Here is a 19,480-nt window from a genome sequence, read left to right as displayed (position 1 = left end):
GATACAGAGAGAGTGGAGGAGGCAGGCATGACTCAGAATATTTGGTTTAACATAAGTTCTTAAATCACTAAAGCACACACAATAAAAGGTTAGAAAAATGTACGTTGTAAAGGAAAAAATAATGATGGTTTGCAGTCAATTAGCTTAAGTTCACTTGCTGTGGGTAGGGTTGCAGCCAAGGATGCACACCAGAAGAGTTTTGTGTTTTAGGAGCAGCAATCTGAAGTCAAGAAAGTTCTATAAGTCACATCATTTTAGGTCTCATTCTGAAAAATGGGAATCGTTCCTTTAATAGAAAATTGAATTTCATCTGTGGCCATGCCTCATCTGTGCTCATGCATCTGTGACCATGCGCCCTGAGTGAACTAAGGTTTTCTGACTTCAGAAGCAAGCAAGGTTTGTGCTCCTTTGTGCTTAGGTAGGAGGAAGCTCAAATGAATTTTGGGACACTCCTTGCATCTAAGAACTGGAGCTGCCTTGGACTAAAGACTGTCAGTGAGAGGCAGTTGTGAGATTGGTTTTCAAGCCTTTGTGTGGACAGAACAAAAATGGACTGTTAGAGGAAAGTGATGTACATTGTAACAAGCTTCATGAGTACATGAGAACCCAAGATTTCCTCTGATTTGCCTAAAATTGAAATATGAAAGACACATTTCCATGAGTTGGATTTTTTTTTCAAAATAAAGCACTTGTGTGTGGGGTAATGTGTGAAGTCATAGTAACTAAGGCAACATAATCATTGCTGTTTTTCTTTTCCCCTTGAAGACCCATTTAATACAATCTTAGAAATACAGTCAGGTCTGGTGGTGTAGTCCTTTAATCCCAGCACTGGGGAGGCAATGGAAAGTGCATATCTGTGAGTCCCAGGCCAGTCTGGGCTACATAATGAGACCATGACTCAAAAAAAATTTAAAAATTAAAAACGAAGATTAAAATACAGTAAATATACTTTGATCCAGAAGAGAGGAAGCTGGATGTCTGCATTCCAGAAACCATTTTTAACATACTTGATCGTGTAGCATCATGTGCATTACCATATCATATTGACTAGTTTGTTTAACAGATGTTATTGCAATGTCTTCACTGTCTTCACTGCTATATTTCTCCCTCATATGCCTTCAAGGATGGGGACCCCACCTTTGTACCTCCTCTACACCTCAAATTCCAGCTGAGTTACTAACCTGTGGAACACATGCTGTTATTGCTTACTGATCCCCGTAGGACTTTTTCTGTTCAATTCATTTATTCTTACATTTTAAGAATTATTTGAATTTAACATGGCTTAGTGAACAAATCAAACACTTGGAGTGAAAGGTTTCTACTCTTTCCTAAGGTCACTGATGTTCTTCTATGATGTTTTTCCAATCTGGCTATGATTTGTAAGTCATAGGAAATGGGAGGGAACATAACCACCATTCGTGAGCAGAGACCCTGCCATGCCAGGCTATTTCTTATTAGAATTAGAACCGATACAGGGTTGAGTGGACAATCCATGACAACTCTCAGTAGGAGAGAGCCTGTGAGAGTTAATTACAAGCTGTGTGAATGTGAAGTCAAGGACAAACAGGAAGAACCTCCCTGGCCAGTGCCCGCCCACACAAAACCCAAGCTCTGGTGCTAGTTTTCCAGTTCCTGCACACTTTTCCTGGTAAGTTTCCTACTAAACTGAGCCTGCCTGTGCCATCTCCATAATCCTAAGGCCATCTTGAGATCTGCAGCTCTCACATTGGCGAAACCTCACACAGGCAAGACTCTCAGACCAGACATATGAAAGAAATCCATGTGCCCAGGTCACATAGAAAAACAAAATCAACAGGAAAAGCCAAGACATTATGTCCCTGCATCTAACCAAGGACTCCTATAAAAATTATCTCCAATGAGATGAATGTCCTGTTTCCTACCAAAAACTCCTATAAAAATAATCTACAGTTGAGAATGTCTGTTCTGCACCCAATCAAGAACCCCTATAGAAATGGTCTCCAATGAGAATGTATGTCCTGTTCCTCACCAGATTCCTATAGAAATGGTCTCCAATGAGACTATATGTCCTGCCCACAACCAAGAACTCCTATGGAAATAGACTTCAATGGAAATGATTCCCAGGAATGAGCCTAGGACACAGATTTAAAAGAACAATCATAACCTTCAAAGAACTAAAGAAGTTTAAAAAGACAAGAGGAAACACACCCAATGAACTTAAAGAGGACATCAATACATGCCTGAGTGATGTTCAAGAAAACACAGACATACAGCTGAATGTAATGACAAAGTCAATTCAGAAAATATTAAGCACTACTCATGTTGAAAGGATGTTGGAACTGAAAAACCCAACTCAAAGATTTTACTGTTACAATGGGTCAAGTAGAAGCTCTAAGAATATCAGGACCTATGTTGGTTTGAATGATAGTGGCCCCATACCATTCCTACATTTGAATGCTTGGTCTTTAGGTATTAAGACAGAAGTTGGCATTGGGAACTGGAGTATGTCTGTGACTATTCCTCTTGTTAGTGAAATGTGGACTTTGGGATTTTAGATTAGGAAAGCAGTTGAATGCTCTAAGCAGGCTTGATGGGCCATACTAGTCGAAGTACAGAAGACAAGACAATGGTGCTGCGAGTAATGTAGATAATGACAGCACAAGACGTACCAGAGGAGAAGAAGATTAGCAAATGGCCTAGAGATAGATCATTCTATGTGGCTGCTCTTTGTCCTTTTCAAAAAAAAAAAAAAAAATCTGCCTGAGGCTAAATTGAAGAGTTCTGGATTAATGACATTAGCAGAGAAGATTTCAAAACAGCCTAGTATTGACTATGTCTTGTCTCATGGTTATTACTGGCCACTGTTATGCAGATATGTAATGAAAGGGAGAAGCTGAGCAAAAAAGAATAAATGTACAGTTTGAGGAGAAAGGGAAGTAAAACAGAGATGACTTCAATGCTCAAGAAGATAAAAAGTTTACAAGGAGAATAAAACAAAACAAAACAAAACAAACAAACAACAACAACAAAAACCTGGACCCACAGGTCCCTGCAGATACTGATACCCCAACCAAGCACCATGCATGGAGAGGACCTAAAGCTCCGGATCAGATGTAGCCCATACACCCAGTCTCCAAGTGGGTTCCCTAGCAATGGGAACAGGGGTTGTCTCTGGCATGAACTCAGCAGAGCCGGCTCTCTGATTACCTCCCCATTGGGAGTGCAGCCTTGCCAGGCAACAGAGGGAGACAACACAGCCAGCTCTCATGGGAACTGATAGACTAGGGTCAGATAGAAGGGGAGGAGGACCTCCCCTATCAGTGGACTTTATCAGGGAGAGAAAAGGAAGGGAGGGTGGGACTGGGAGAAGGAGAGGGAGGGAACCACAGCCTGGATACAAAGTGAATAAATTGTAATAAAGAATAATAATAAAAAATAAAAGTTTAAAGCAAAATCTGATTCTAAATTAAAGAGAGGAAGTGATGACCTCAGGGCAAGACACCATCCATAAGCTTCTAACCTGTGAAAAGTAATTAAAGAAAAGCTTAAGCTGTAACCATTGAAAACAGAAAACTGGTAAAAATGTATTTGAATCAGGGAGGGAGCAAGTTCCAGCCCTGGGAAGCAGCGGTATTTGGCATCTTTAGATACAAGAAAGATGTTATGGAATCTCACTCCTCAACTAAGAAAAGCCACTGAGGCCAGGCATATGTCAGGGGTGACCTTGCATAGAGACCTCTCTTGTGTGAAGCCTGGATTTTGTTAGACATCCCAAGACATAGGAGATAAAGAGCTGTGGAATACTTCCTGAGAAAAGCTGCAGAGCAAGTGTGGAACCAGCCCAGGAGAAGTGCACACTGCAGTCAACAGAGCTGAAAAGATCTGGAGATTTGAAGAGTACTTTGACATCAGACATGGAAGTACAGAATTTGAAGTTTGCCCTGCTGGTTTTAGGTCTTTCTTTGGTACACTATTTCCTCACTATACTCCTTTTTTTTTTTTTTTTTCTCTTTTGGGATGATAATGTACATTTCGTGCCATTATATATTGATCTGTTTTTTGTTTTTTGTTTTTTTTTTTTTTTTTTTTTTTTTTTTTTTTTGATGTTACAGGGGATTACAGTTAGGAGATGGCTTTGAGTCTCAGGGGGGACTTTGGACTTTTAAACAGGGTTGAAATTGTGATAGACCATGGAACTTTTCTGAATGCATCTTTTGTGTTATGATAAGGCTATAAGACTATGGGGCCTGAAGTAAACTATGGTAATTTGAATGAGAATGACCCACCTAGGCTCATATGTGGGTTGAACACTGAACCATCAGAGAGTTTGATAGAGATTAGGAGGTACGGCCTTGTGGGAGGAAGCTTGCCACTGGGGTTGAGTATTTGGGACTTTAGAAGGCGAAGCCAGCCTCAGTGTCTTTCTTTCTGTGGCCTGTAGATCCAGAGGTAGAACTCTAGAGCTACTTCTCTGGCACCACGTCTGCCTGCATGCCAGCATGCTTCCTACTATGATGACAGTGGACTAAACCTCTGAAACTGTAAAGAAGCCTGAATTAAATGCTTTCTTTATAAGAGTTGCTGTGGTCATGGTGTCACTCCATAGCAACAGAACCCTGGCCAAGACAAGACCTGAAGAAAAAGGAGAAGAATTGGACCAGTCAAACAAAGAATATAAAGAAACATGTATAAAACTTGGGATGCCATGAAAAGACAAAATATTCTAATTATAGGCATGGATTTAAGAGAAGAACTGTGGGTTGATGGCATAAACCAAATCTTCAAGAAGAGCATAGAAGAAAACATGTGCAGATTAAAGAAAGACATACCCACGCAAGAACACAAAAGAGGCACACAGAACACCAAATAGAAAGGACCAGAAAAACTCTCATGCCATATTATAGCTAAAACATCAAATATACATAATAAAGAGAAATGGTTGAAAGCTGCAAGAAGAAATTAAAGTCATGTAAAGGAAAACTCATAAGAATAGCATTTGATTTATCAATGAAAACTTTAAAATCAGAATAATCTGGAACAGTGTACTTCAAGTTCTAAAAGACCACTGGTGTCAGCCCAGACTATTGCACCTAGAAAAATTATCTGCCATAGTGGAAAGAAAAAATTAACTTTCCATAACATAACAAAAAACAATCCATGTCTACCAACCAGCCCTACAGAGGACACTGGTGCTAATGTTTTGAACTGAAGAGAAGACTAAATGTAAACAAGAGACCAAAGGAGGAAAACAAGTGAACACACAATTACTGAAACACAAAATTGTACTTGGAACAAAAACAGAAAAAAATTCGAAGCAAAAGCCATCAACACATACCTTTCAATAATGTTAAATAAAAATGGCCTCAACATCATAATTAAAAGACATAGGTTAGTAGAATAGATTAAGAAACAAAGTCCAGGAATGGAGAGATGGCTAAGCAGTGAAGGCACTTGCTGCTCTTCCAGAAGACCACAGTTTGGTTCCAGCATCCGTGTCAGCCAGATGACTCACAATTTACTCTGTGTAAATTCCAATTTCAGGGGATCTGATACCTCTGAACTCTGCACGGACCTTCCTCATCTGCACACACACACACACACACACACACACACACACACACAGACAAAGACAAAGTCATCATCGTCATCATCATCATCAACTCCATCTTTTTGTTGCCTACAAGAAAATAATTTTGTCTTCAAGGATAAGCACTATATTAATGTAAAAGGCTGGAAAAATTATTCCAAGGAAATGAAATAGCAAGCAATTCTAAGGACACAGGCAGGTATTGTTATCCTAATATTTGAATAAAATATATTTCAAATTTCAAGAGATAAATAAGGTGCTTTCATCCAAATAAGTGAATGAATACTCAAGATGGTATTACAATTATAAACAAACATACATCAAACTTTGGTGTACCCAAATTCATAAGAAAACCATATTACTGGACTTCATGATGTAGATAAACCCTAACTCAGTAACAGCAGGTGATTTCAATACTTCCCTTTCCCCAACGGATAAGTCATCTTCGTAGAAGACAAATGGAGTAACTCAGAATTAAATAACAGCATGCATCAAATGGATTTAACATATACCTACAGACTATTATCCCTAAACATCAATGAACATGCATTCTACTCTGCAGTCAATGGAGGCTTCTCTAAATCAGACCACATCCTAGGATATGAAACAAATATTAAAATTTTAAGAAAAATTAAAATCATTCCACTTATCCTCTCTGATCACAATGCAATGAAGCTTGAAATCAAGAGTAAATAAACCTCTAGTAAATACAGCAACTCTTGATGATTAAACCACATATTACTGAATAATACATGGGCCAAAGAAGAAATAAAATATTACCAAAATTAAATAAAATGAAAACACAACAAAACCTCTGAGACACACCAAAATCACCCCAAATGAAAGGGAGAAGAGGGGCTGGGACAGAAGTGGAGGTGAGGGGGGTGACTAGGAGGAGAGGAGGGAGGGAAAGCTGTATCTGAGATGTAAATTAAATTAATTAATTAATGAAAAAAAAAACACTCCTAAGAGGAACATTTATAGCTTTAAGAAAAACAAGGACATTTGCTCAACCATGATTGTAGCAGCCTTATTCTTAATGGCTAGAACCTGGAAACAACCCAGATGTCCATCAACGGAGGAATGGATACAGAAATTGTGATACTTTTACACAATGGAATACTACTCAGCAATTAAAAACAAGGAAATCAGGAAATTTGCAGGCAAATGGTGGGAGCTAGAAAAAATCATCCTGAGTGAGGTATCCCAAAAGCAGAAAGACACACATCGTATATACTCACTTATATAGCCCTATAAGATAGGATAAACATACTAAAATATGTACAACTAAAGAAGATAAACAAGAAAGAGGTCCAGGGGTAAGATGATCAATCCTCATCTAGAAAGACAAAGGGGATGGACATTGGAAATAGGAGAAAACAAGTAACAGGACAGTAGCCTACCACACAAGGCACCTGAAAGACTTTACCTAACAATGTATCAAAGCAGATGCTGAGACCCATAACCAAGCCTTCCGCAGAGTGTAGGGAATCATATGAAGGAAGGAGGAATTAGTATATCCTAGAGGGGACAGGGAGCCCACAAGGTCCAAATATATCTGAGCACAGGGGTCTTCTATGAGACTGTTTATCCAACCAAGGACCATGCATGGATATAACCTACAACCCCTGCTCAGACGTGGCCCATGGTAGCTCAGTATCCAAGTGGGTTCTCTAGTAAGGGGGACAGGAATTGTTTCTGACATGAACTCATGAGCTTCCCCTCCCCCCTGAGGGAGGAGCAGCCTTGCTAGGCCATAGATAAGGACATTGCAACCATCCTGAAGTTACCTGATAAGCTAGGGTCAGATGGAAGGAGAGGAGGACACCCCCTCTCAGTGGACTTGGAAAGGGGCAGGGAGGAGATGAGGGAGGGGAGGACTGGAAGGGAACGAGGGGTGGGCTACAGCTGGGATATAAGTGAATGTATAAAATTATTTAAAAATAAAAAAAATATTAATAAAAAAAGAAAAACAGAAGGAGTACAAACAAATTACCTAATAATGAAACTCAAGAATTTGTGAATGCAACAACAAACTAAATCCAGTAGATGGGAAGAAATACTAAAAATCGGAGCAGAAATCAATCAATATATTTACTGATCTTTTGTATTGTTTTGTTTGTAAAAACTTATTTTTTAATTAATTTTTTATATTAATTACAGGTTATTTACTTTGTGTCCCAGCTGTATCTCTCTCCCTTAGTCCCTCCCAATTCCACCCTCCCTCCCTCATCTCCTCACTGTCCCTCTCTAAATCTACTAATAGGGAAGGTCCTCCTCCCCTTCCATATGACCCTAGCTTATCAGGTATCTTCAGGACTGGCTGCAATGTCCTCCTCTGTGGCCTAACAGGGCTGCTTCTCCCCTGGGGATGGAGAGGGAAGGTCAAAGAGCCAGACATTGACTTCATGTCAGAGACAGTCCCTGTTCTCCTTACTAAGGAACCCACTTGGATACTGAGGTGCCATGGGTTACATCTGAGCAGAGGGTCTAGGTTATCTCCATGCATGGTCCTTGATTGGAGAAACAGTTTCATAGAAGACCCCTGTGCCCTGATATATTTGGTCCTTGTGAAGCTCCTGTCCTCTCCAAGTCATACTAACTCCCCCTTCTTTCATATGATTCCCTGTACTCTGCCCAAGGTTTGGTTATGAGTCTCAGCATCTGCTTTGATAGTGCTGCCTCAAGATCCAGCTATACCACTCCTAGGCATATATTCAAAAGATGCTCAAATGCACTACAAGGACATTTGCTCAACCATGTTCATAGCAGCTTTATGTGTAATAGCCAGAACCTGGAAACAACCCAGAGGTCTGAGGAATGGATACAGAAATTGTGGTACAATGAAATACTACTCAGCAATTAAAAAAAAAAGAAATCATGAAATTTGCAGGCAATTGGTGGGATCTAGAAAAGATCATCCTGAGTGAGGTATTCCAGAGGCAGAAAGACACACGGTATATACTCACTTATAAGTGGATACTAGACCTATAAGATAGGATAAACATAATAAAATCTATACACCTAAAGAAGATAAACAAGAAAGAGGACCTGGGGTAAGATGATCAATCCTCACTTAGAAAGACAAATGGGATTGACATTGGAAGTAAGGAGAAACCAAGAAACAGGACAGGAGCCTACCACAGAGGGCCTCTGAAAGACTACCTAGCAGTGTTTTTATTTTTTTTAAGAATTAGTTCTTTGAGATTTGTTTAACAAGACTGACATACTCTTGTCCCAACCACCTAAAAGAGAAAAAACAAACAAACAAACAAACAAACAAACAAACAAAACAGAGCCCAACAGTCAGTGAAGAAATTAAAAAATTAAGGGAATACTTTTAAAACCTATAATACTCCACTATTACTTAGCCATTTAAAAAAATATTATGAAATTTGAAGTTAAATGGATAGAAGTAGAAAAAATCATTCTGAGTGAGGTAACCCAGACATAGAAAGACAATATGGTTTTTATTCACTTATATCTGGATATTAGCTGTTAAGTTAATAATAACCATGCTGAAATCCATAGAATCACAGAATAGGTATAGAATAAGGAACTATGGGGACAGATAGATCTTCCTAGGAAAAGGAAATAGAATACTTATGGATGGGTGGAAGATGGAATGGGAGGATCTACTAGGGAGGGGGAGACAATAAGGGAAGGAGGGAGGGAATATGGATAGAGACCTAAAATTAACTGCCATTTGTGGGGTAATATGAAAACATATGTAGATATTTACACATGTGTGTCTATCTGTGCATGAAGGCAACCTAAATTAAATTGCTAAATAATGGGGGGAGACAGAACCCCGGTTGGCAATGCCTTGTTACCACAATGACGCTTGCATTGCAGTGGTTCCCAAGCCATGGGTCACAACCCCTTTGGGGCTGCATATTTGATATGTACATCACGATTCATAACACTGGAAAATATGAAGTAACAATGAAATACTTTTATTGCTGATGTCATTCTAACATGAGGAATTCATTAAAGCATCACAGCATTAGTTAGGAAGGTTGAGAACCACTGTTCTGTTGGGTTACATCTAAAGAAGTGGTTGGCCAAAGGGCTAGATGGAAACCCTAAGCAACCCAGGCTATTGCCAAGAATATACATTGCTCTCCCAAAACTGACAGCAAGACCCATTACTGAAGACACCTACACAATTCACCGAACATGGAGAAGTTGAGCTGGAGCTTAATTAGAGGCTTTACCTCTATGTTATATTATCTTTGGTACAGGAAGGAACTCTGCATACTACTGAAAGACAAATGTAAACATAAAGCCAGCCAGAAATGTGTTGATCTGCAATGGTATCCTACCTGTAAGATACGCTACTGCACAAAGCTTGTGGGAGTGACAGCTCAATAACTAATATGACTTGAGCACCACTCCATGAGATGGAATCCATAGCTCACACTGCTTCAGTGGCAAGAACCTGGGACTAGATAGCCCAGGGACATAGGGCAAAACCAAATACAGCAATGACCTGGAAAATGGGTAGGAGAAGTAACCGTGAAATGACTTCTAATGACATTCTGCTATACTCATAGATCAGTGCCTTGCTCAACCATCATCAGAGAAGCTCTCTCTCAGCAGATGGAAACAAATACAGACAACCACAGCCAGATATTATGAAAGGAGTAAGAGACCTTGGACTACTCGGCCCTCAAAAGAATGTTTCACCCTCCCCTCAGACCTCAGAGAACCTTGATGAAGATGAGGCAGGAAGACTGGAAGAGCCAGAGGGCATACAGGACACCAAGAGAACAAGACCTTTTAAATCAACATGATCAAAACTCATATAAACTCATAGAGACTGAGGCAGCATGCACAGGGTTTGCACAGGTCTGCAAAGGGTCCCTTATGTATGTATTATGGCTTCCAGTTTAGTTTTTATAGGATACCTGAGTGTGAGAATGAGTGTTTGTTTCTTGTCCCTTTTCGTGGGCTTTTTTCCTTCTGTTTTATTTTATTTTATTTTATTTTATTTTATTTTGTCTAATTCCAGTATGTTATCTTTTGTTTCATCTTATATTTATTTTATTTATAAAATCCTATAAGTTTCTAAAATAAAATTAGAAAATCTAAAAGAAAAGGATAAATCTGTAGGATCTTCAAACCACGAAAGTTAAACTAAGAAGAGAAAGAAGAGATCCTCAACTTAAATAGACCCATAACAAACAAAGCAATAGGAATAGTAATAAGAAAACTTTCCAGATTAAAGAAAATCCCAGGCTCAGATATATTCACAGTAGAATTCTACCAGACTTTCTAAGATCTACAAGTACTTCTTTTTTATTTTTTAATATTAGTTATAGTTTATTAACTTTGTATTCCAGCTGTATCCCACTCCCTCATTCCCTCTCAATCCCACCCTCCCTCCCTCATCTTCTCCCTGCCCCTTTCCAAGTCCACTGATAGGGGAGGACCTCCTCACCTTTCATCTGACCCTAGCTACAAGTACTTCTTAAATCATTCAAAAATTAGAAAAAGAAGCCACACTTTCAAACTTCTTATATGAACCCTGTATTATTGTAATAAAAAAATCAGGCAAAGACACAACAAGAAAGAAAACTACAGGACAATGTCCCCATTGAACACAGATGCAAAAATTCTCAAAAAAAAAAACACAAAAAAACACTTGCATGCCAAATTCAGACATCTATCCAAAAGATCATCCACTATGATAAAGTGAAATTCATCCTGGATTAAGTAGGCATAATCCAGCATGTGTAAGTCAATAAAAGAAATCAAATAAATGTCTTAAAATTCCCACATAATCATCTCAATGGATGCAAAAATGCCTTTGACAAAAGTCCTAGAGCAGTAGGCCTGGAGGAAACAGAGCTCAGCATAGTAAAGGGTATACCTGACAAACCAATGGCCAATGTCATCCTCAATAATGGATTCAGTGTTAGACACCCGGACTTGAAGACACTAAAGCATGCATCTTTCCTCATAGACTCTACAGTTCCAAGGGAGAAACAGCCAGGTGTTAGCTGTGCCACAGATAAGTTGCTGTTGCAATCACAGAAAAGCTAGAAATCAGGGTACAGAGAGAGAAGACTGTGTCCCCAAGTCTAGGCTAACAGAATGAGGAAGCCTCTTTGAAGAAGGTGGATCCCATGAAGGCAGTTGTGATGTCTTTCTTTTGGGAAATGGGCTGGTGAAGAGTCCTAGCTACTGTGACAAAGAGTTAAATAAGAGCAATGTATAGCTAAACCTCAGTGTGTGCAATCAGTCAGAATAGGAAGTCCTAAGGATCTGTCCCTCTTCAGTAACAAATCAACTCTGCTCAAACACAGGATGGGCAGGGTGTAGAACACTAATAGGATGCGTCCTTACCCCAATTGTTCCGAAGCTTTCTGGCTTTCTTCGCATCTTTTTCTTACACAGGTGGGTCCATATCCACTTGACCAGGTACCACAAGGACTTGGGGCTTGGGATGACGTTGAAGGGGGTAGGCAGGGTACCTCCTTCTTCAAAGTAGCTCATCCAAAGCTTTGTTCGAGCAAATTTCCACTCTATATCTGCATGGTCCTGAATGAGAGAAGATGACAACTGCGGACAGGTTTCCTAATTCACAAGGTAATATAAGCCTCACAGATGGAGCCTGAACTTGACACAGAGTGGTTCTTGGAACATTAATTAGATGGTTTGTAAAAACATTGCTAACTCCCCGAGACCATGGCTTACCCGCAAGGGCTCATGTCACTGTCACTCTGTTCATCCTTCCTTCTTCGAGGAAAGAGATCTTTACGGTGTAGTAAAGAGACTGTGGTGACTGATTATAAACTGGGAGGCAATGGTGCAGTTCTAGCCCTGAAGATGGCACAGTTCAGTTTCATTAGGAGATAGCCCGAGGGATGGCTTTGCTCTCAGCCTATGCCTTGTACACTGCTCAGGTGAGTACCACCTGCAGAGATGCTCACAGAGGAGCATTTGATGCTCCAGGGGATGTCTTAGTGGACACATCATTCACATGGATAACTCTGGCTCATCTTCAGACAACTGATGCAAATTTATAGAGAGGAATCCCCACAATTCACAACTCAGCACAGAACCTCTATCACAGCACTGAGTCTTGGTGCAAATGAACAAGAGCTAATAAACAGGATATTTGTGTCTCAGGATGGTGGCCAAATATCACCCGCTATTCCAGCACAATTGTGAGACTCCCAATGCCTCGTAAACCATTGCCCAGTTCAAGCTACGCACCCCAGAGAAACCTAGAACAGCCGAGGCAATTCACAACATTTTCTACTCTCTCTTCTCAATATTGAAATTATTTGCTAATTTCTTTTGTTCCTATTATATGTTTTGAAACAAAGAACTGTTAAGAAATCAAGTATCTGACAGATACACAGTAGATGCATAAGAAATTTATCAGTAATGTAAAAGTATGAGGAGGCTTAATTGATAGAGTTTGGCAGTTGTTAACTTCTCCACATTCTTAGATTTATCCTATGGCTCTGAGGTGTGGGTAGCAATAACCAAAAAGAGATTTCGCAGAGTCGGTGCTGCGGTTCTGGGAGATAGAGTTAGATTCTCGACACAGAAACACCCTAAGGAGCCTCCCTCCTGTGACAATAACTCTTCCCTCACATGAGGAGACCCTAGCTCTGTCCTGATGCCTGCCCATCTTACAAAAACTTCAGCATTTGGCTAAATAAAAAGGGAGATTTTAAGATTCTTTTCCATCCAATACCCATATGGGTCAGGTGAGATCATGTCATGCTGATCTTCAGTAATGTTTTCTTCTGGACAAATCTGAGGTATCTAGTGTGTCAAAGGACCTAAAAGGCTGGCATTGTCTCCCTACCTAGCTCAGTGGTGGTAGATCTCTTTTTTTGTTTTCTCTGTTACTCTGGAGCTATATGTCGTCTGTCTAAAAAACAAAAACAAAACCCTTCAGATTCTGGGATGTTACTTGAGGTTCTGTATAGAGACAAATTCTGATGTTTGTTCCCAGATAAGTAGAGCCGGTGACTTTCTTACATAATCTCTGTAAATCAATAACACAAATGCTGTATTGTAAGGTCTCCCACAATCTTCCAGTGACAGGTATGAGAAAAATTTACCTCTGTGAAGAAAACTGAACAAAAATTTAGAGTGCTCCTTGACAAAAGTCACTGTAACAGTTCCGAAGTTAACACCGTAACAGCTATAGATTCAAGGACACAACACAGCTGCTGCTCCATGTGAAAAAAATGGACAGCCTGGCATTCTGCTGTACACTAAGGTGGGACCATAAAAGGTTTCTCAGGCGCGTTCTGTGTCACAGTGAGTTTGTTGGTATCGCTGTTCTCTGTAGACCTAGATCACTAGTTCTAAGCTTTTAGTGGGCAAAGATACCATCTCAGTTGTTGCAGTGTTCCTATACCAGTTCTTGGTAAAATAAATAAATAAATAAATAAATAAATAAATAAATAAATAAAAATAAAAAAAGAAGAAGTATTTATCCAATCTGTTGCTAAGAGTTTTCTGTTTTTGTTGATTTTGTGCTTTTTAACACAGGACCCCATGTTTTAGCCCAGGCTGATCTGGAACATATTATGCAGCATTCTACCCTTGAATTCAAATTGGTCTACCCACCTCAGCTTTCCAAACACTGAGATTACAGATGTAAGCAACCCTTCCGAGGCAGAATTTGTGAAAAGTCGAATAAATTATGTTGTTTGCAAGCCAGATTTTTAAATAATATATATCATGTCAAATATTGGTTTGGAGACTTCAAGATCATTTCTATATCTGTTGCTTTTACTAAGCTTTTACAAATTTTATTTCATGGGTCTGTGCATTACCTGTGGGCCTGGTGCTAGCTGAGGCCAGAGGAGGGCTTTAGGTACCCTGAGAGTGGAGTTATAGATGGTTGATAGCGCCATGTGGGTGCTGGGAATTGAACCTGGGACCTCTAGGAGAGCAGTCAGTACTCTTAAGTGCTAAGCCATTTCTCAAGCCCCTGTTTTTTCTAAGCTTTAAGAAAGAGCTTTATTTATTAGATTCATCTATGGCTTTTCCCTTACCCAGATTTATCTCTGGATTTTCTTTTTAATTTCCAACCTGTTTGTTTATGCTGAGTTAGCAGCTCACAGGGACAGAGGTGAGGCAGAGCCTGATGGGCTGCTGAGAAATGCCCTACCTCTTTCTAAACCGTTCCATGGTGACAGCTCCCTAGCAACATAGGCTGACTTGATTTTCCCTGTTAGTCTGTGATTAAAATTAGATTAACATACAGCCATTTTTTCTACATCACTGTTTATATACATCACCAGCTAACCATTTACAATTGTGATCTCTCTCATCAATAGCAAGTTATAGGCTTTGTTTCCGATAACGATAAGGGAGAATACAGGTGAGAACAACATTTGGCGGAAAGGATATTGAGTTAAAAGTCAAGTTGTCAACTTACGGCAATTAGTTGGTAAGAATTATTCATCATAGCGATCAACATGTTGAGCAGGACAACCAGAGAGATGACATTGTATGTCCCAAACATGGTGGCCCCAACAAACTCAGTGAACTCATGCTGGGCTTTGACATTGGTAACATACAGATTGATTAGTCCAAATATTGACCAAAACAGGGACTGTAACGTCTCAAATAACCTGGAATAAAATATGAAAGCAGTAATGCAATCTTACATGTACATGTATATGCTGTTAATTTAAAGCAAAAATTACAAAATTAAACTTAATAAAATAATTTAAAGTATTTTTATCAAACTGATACAAAAATTATACTCATTTTTCCTCTTTAGTTTATTTTTCCAGAGGGCATTGAAAGCTACATTCTGTTTGCCGGAGAAAATGTATTAAGAACAGTTTTTAACCTCTCCAATGGTTGGAGGAAAATATAGAGTTCACAATATAATATTCATGACACACAGAAACTACATAAAGTTTGTATCTTAATATCTGTAAATAAAACTTTATCAGACACAGTCACCCTTGGTTATATTTGTGTCGCCTATGGTTTGTTTCAAGCTGGCCATGTTGGCAAAAATAAACAATTGCATCAGAGAACAACTGACTCCCAGTGTCTAAAATATTGATTGCTTGTTCCTGTTCTTAGAAAGCTTGTTGTTTCCTGCCCCCAGCCTCTGAAGGATAGTTAACTCTAAAGCTTACTGTTTTGTAAAAGTCAATCATAACTTAGTTACAGAGTATTGAAACAAATTACTTTTAGTTTTTAGATTTTCACATTTTTATACTGCATATGGTCTCAGAATGCTTAGTTTCTAGAATTTTTTTTTAAATTTCAAGGCATATTTTACTCATTCATGGAAATAAGCGAATTCTGCTGGTTTTATTAAGAGAAGTTTTCCTTAATTAAACAAGAGAAAACATGATGGTCTTACCGTCACCTACACCCAAATTAAGAATTTCTTATTTCCATGTGCTATGTGATGCGTTTATATGGTCTAGTAAGATGATGATGGTGCCTTGAGCTTTTAGACTCTTAGACACGATGAAATTAAGACTATATTTACCTTATACAGGAAAAAATGAAGGCAAAAACCTTGGGGTACCTGGCACACAGAGTGAAGCGGTGGAATTTCTGTCTTTAGAGAGACCAGAACTGGAATCGCATTTGGAGAAGAGGCCAATCATATTCCAGGAGCTACCCTTCCTGAGCTGCCCACCCCATGAATGTTAGTTAGGTCATCTGTGGTCAAATGACCCAACATAGGAGGCCAACAGCCTGGACTAAGGAGAACATGACCAGACTTCCTCTCTGGAGGAAATACGAGGCTGCCATAGCTGCCCGAAGAGTATATGAGGCTCCCTGGGAAGAAGGTGTGCCGGAGGTTGCCACCCTACATAGCCAGATGCAGAAACGAAGAATGAATCAGCCACAGGGTAAGAAGCTGAATGAATACATGGGAAGACACTGGGTCACAGTGAGGCTGGTACAGAGGAAACCCTCTGGGCCCAGCTTTGTCAACCCCCTATCTTCCTAAAGCTGGTCTTATCCTCCTTGCTCAGAGGACATGAAGGCTGCCATGCTGTGTGTTCTTATAGCAGAAAACCCGTTACTGATACAATTCATTTCTGGCCTTCATGATCAAAGAAGTTTAACTAAATACATGTAAACTGCTACTTAGACCTTCTCATAAATCTATTGCTTTTTTTTTTTTAACAAATAAAGCTTATTATTTTTAGTTGGAAAGCTGATTCTAAGAGATGAAATATTGTTTAACAGCTTAGCACAGTTAAATGCTGTAATAGATAATTGTAACAAAGGTGCCGCTTTGAGCAAATTTAGTCAGAATGAAGGGTGTTGTGGGAGAAGGGGAAGATGTGTTCCTATGGGAGAACCGGGCTGGGTCCTCAAACTGTCAGGGAGACTTAAATGAATCCATCAACTCTAGAAAAGCTCATAAAAACATTTTAATTTGGTGCAAGATTGTAACTTCTTAACTTTTAGTAACTCTTAGGCAGCCTTCAAATTCAATATGATTAACTGTGTCTCTTCATTCCCAAGAGTGATGACTCTTAATAGGAATATGTGAGTATAATTCAGACGTGTTTGTCCTGACATGAGTGAGCAGCTCAGGAACAGTTTTTCGTGATGTGGCTGAAATTTAATTCCATAGATAAAGCACTTGCTGGGCAAGCCATTGCCAGGAATCCAAATCTCTGACACCCACACAAGGGCTGGGTGGAGATGGGGTTCCTGGGGCTGGTGGCCATGCTAGCTAAATCAGCATGCTTTGGGTTAGTGGGAGAGTTGCTTTGATGAAGCAGGGAATGATAGAGGAAGACACCAAACTTCAACCTCTGTCCTCCAATTGCACACACATACATACATATGTGTACCACACGGGAAAGAAGGGAAAAAAGTTACATATTGCATAGTAAAGATTATATAATAAATCATGTAAAATACTGACACATCAGTGACTTTACAAGTCTCCTTTACTATGGCTGCTTCCTCAAGCATTCTAATAAAAGCAACCATGCAAATTAAAGGGCTATGGTTGAAAAATCCCCATTTGCTTCTGTATAAAAAGACTGATTTTTCAGAGATTGTTCGTTATTCACTTAGCAAATATGTATTCACATCTAAAGATTAAAAGTTAGCAAGAAGAATGAAAAAAGACATTTTGTGTTCAACTATATAGTTGGCTTTTCTTCTTTTCCTTTGTTCAGTGGATGAATCAGCTGTAAAACTTACAGGACTTCCACCCAGCTAAAATATATCTGCTTCTTGGGTGAACTAAGTCCCTGATATTAAGGTATCCCTGAATGAGTTGTATCTTTGTTGGACTTTTATGTAGGTTACTATTTCAAGGCCAATGCTTCCAGGAATATTTTAATCATCATTGATTCTCAAATCCACAGAGACTCACACTGTCCATAAATTGAGGAATCGTTAGCTGCATCTAAGAAGGCTCTTCTGTGGCTGATATTTTCCACGTTGTAGGAGTGAAAAGAGGTGCTTTTTTTTTTAATGCTCAATAATTTCTCAAGGTAATGCCACAACCTAATTGACTGTCATGACACAAAATCTGTGTTGATCTCTAAACTGAAGACCTACTTTTTATGGGTTAAGGTTTTGTTTTTATCAAAATAACATTTTATTTCTTTCTCTCTGAAGGCATCTTTTTTTTTTTTTTCAGCTGTTCCTTTCTTGGATAAATATCGGCAGCTAGGGAAATGGATTGAATGAAAAGTATCATGTCCTGGGTTAACATTTTGTCTTGTCCCATGAGACTAAAATGATGAGCAAACAAATTCATGCTGAGACCTGACTCAACAATTTATTTTTGTTTTCTGTCCCAAAAAGGTCATCTTAAAATACGTAAAGGATGACCTTAACTGGCCAGCTTAAGAATTAGGAATTTGGCTCCTGTTTCAATATATGCAAATGAGTTTACTTAATCAGAAATGCCATGAGGTTCATGACCCATGCTTAACAGGAGAGTCCCTTTACTGGGACTTCACAGGTATCTTGTAGCGACATGGTTTACCTCGTGCCAACAACAACAACAACAACAAAAAAAAAAAACAAAAAACAAAAAAACAAAAAAAACAAAACAAAACTAGGAAACACAAAAGGAGTTGGGAACTGTATTCATTTACTGGTGGAAACAATGTGGAATCTTATCAGATCCAAGTCACAGTCTGTACTCAGTGAGCACGAACAGCCGTAGGCACCTGGGAATGTGCACTAGAAAAAGCATGTCTGAGAATAATAACATTTTGAAAAGTGTGAAGGCAAAATAAGGGGTAATGGGATGGAAAAAGAAATAATATTCTGGGGATTCAGAAGTAATTTGTCAGGAAAGAGTAAAATAATATTAGGAACCTGGAAAAAACAAAAACAAAAAGAGGCAAAGGCCAGATCACTGAAGGACTGAAATGGTCCAGCTGAGGCCAGGAGTGAATCTGTTAAAAGATAAGAACTTATTTGGGTACTTTAAATGGTGGAACCTCTAATCTTGGTCAAGAAAGAACTTTCCTGAGAAGAATGTAGACAGATAGACAGACAGGACAAACTCAATTAAACTTAGACCTGGAAAGTAAACAAGGGGAGATATTGACAAAATAATGATGCTGAAGGTGAGAATTTAACAAACAGCATGTGGATTAGAGGGGAAGAAAGCACAGTAGTAAAGACAAATTGTATTCACTGTGTGGGGGGACTATGGTAACACTGGCCAGGAGGTTGGGAATGGAAAAGGGAATGCATGGAAAGAGATTGGTGATCTGTCCCCATTTGAAACTTATCTTCGGGGGTCACACTGAGGGTGATGTTAGATAATAAATATCCACTGGTACCAGTGATCAGGGTGCCCACATTGTATCTCCTTAAATGACTTCTGCTGCAGTAGCTCAGGAAGAATGACTGAGAGGTGAAGAAAGACGTTCAAATAGGGTAACACAGACGAAAGGAAGGAAA

At 39.2% G+C, this 19,480-nt stretch overlaps 1 protein-coding gene across 7 annotated transcripts in view; it reads right to left on the bottom strand.

The window, feature by feature from the left end:
* Trpc4 (transient receptor potential cation channel subfamily C member 4) overlaps positions 1 to 19,480 on the bottom strand; it is a 172,756-nt gene that overhangs the window by 14,478 nt on the left and 138,798 nt on the right. For all 7 annotated transcript variants that reach the window (XM_060378302.1, XM_060378301.1, XM_060378305.1 and 4 more), the window contains 2 exons: positions 14,985 to 15,180; positions 11,918 to 12,112 (listed from right to left, as the gene is read on the bottom strand). In XM_060378302.1, the coding sequence (XP_060234285.1) occupies positions 11,918 to 12,112; positions 14,985 to 15,180 (391 nt within the window). The remainder of the gene's footprint in view (positions 1 to 11,917; positions 12,113 to 14,984; positions 15,181 to 19,480) is intronic.

The sequence above is a fragment of the Meriones unguiculatus genome, chromosome 2 (genome assembly GCF_030254825.1).
Source record: "Meriones unguiculatus strain TT.TT164.6M chromosome 2, Bangor_MerUng_6.1, whole genome shotgun sequence".
NCBI classification, from domain to species: domain Eukaryota; kingdom Metazoa; phylum Chordata; class Mammalia; order Rodentia; family Muridae; genus Meriones; species Meriones unguiculatus.
Note: the sequence above shows the minus strand (reverse complement) of the source record. Positions and strands in the feature narration are given on the sequence as shown.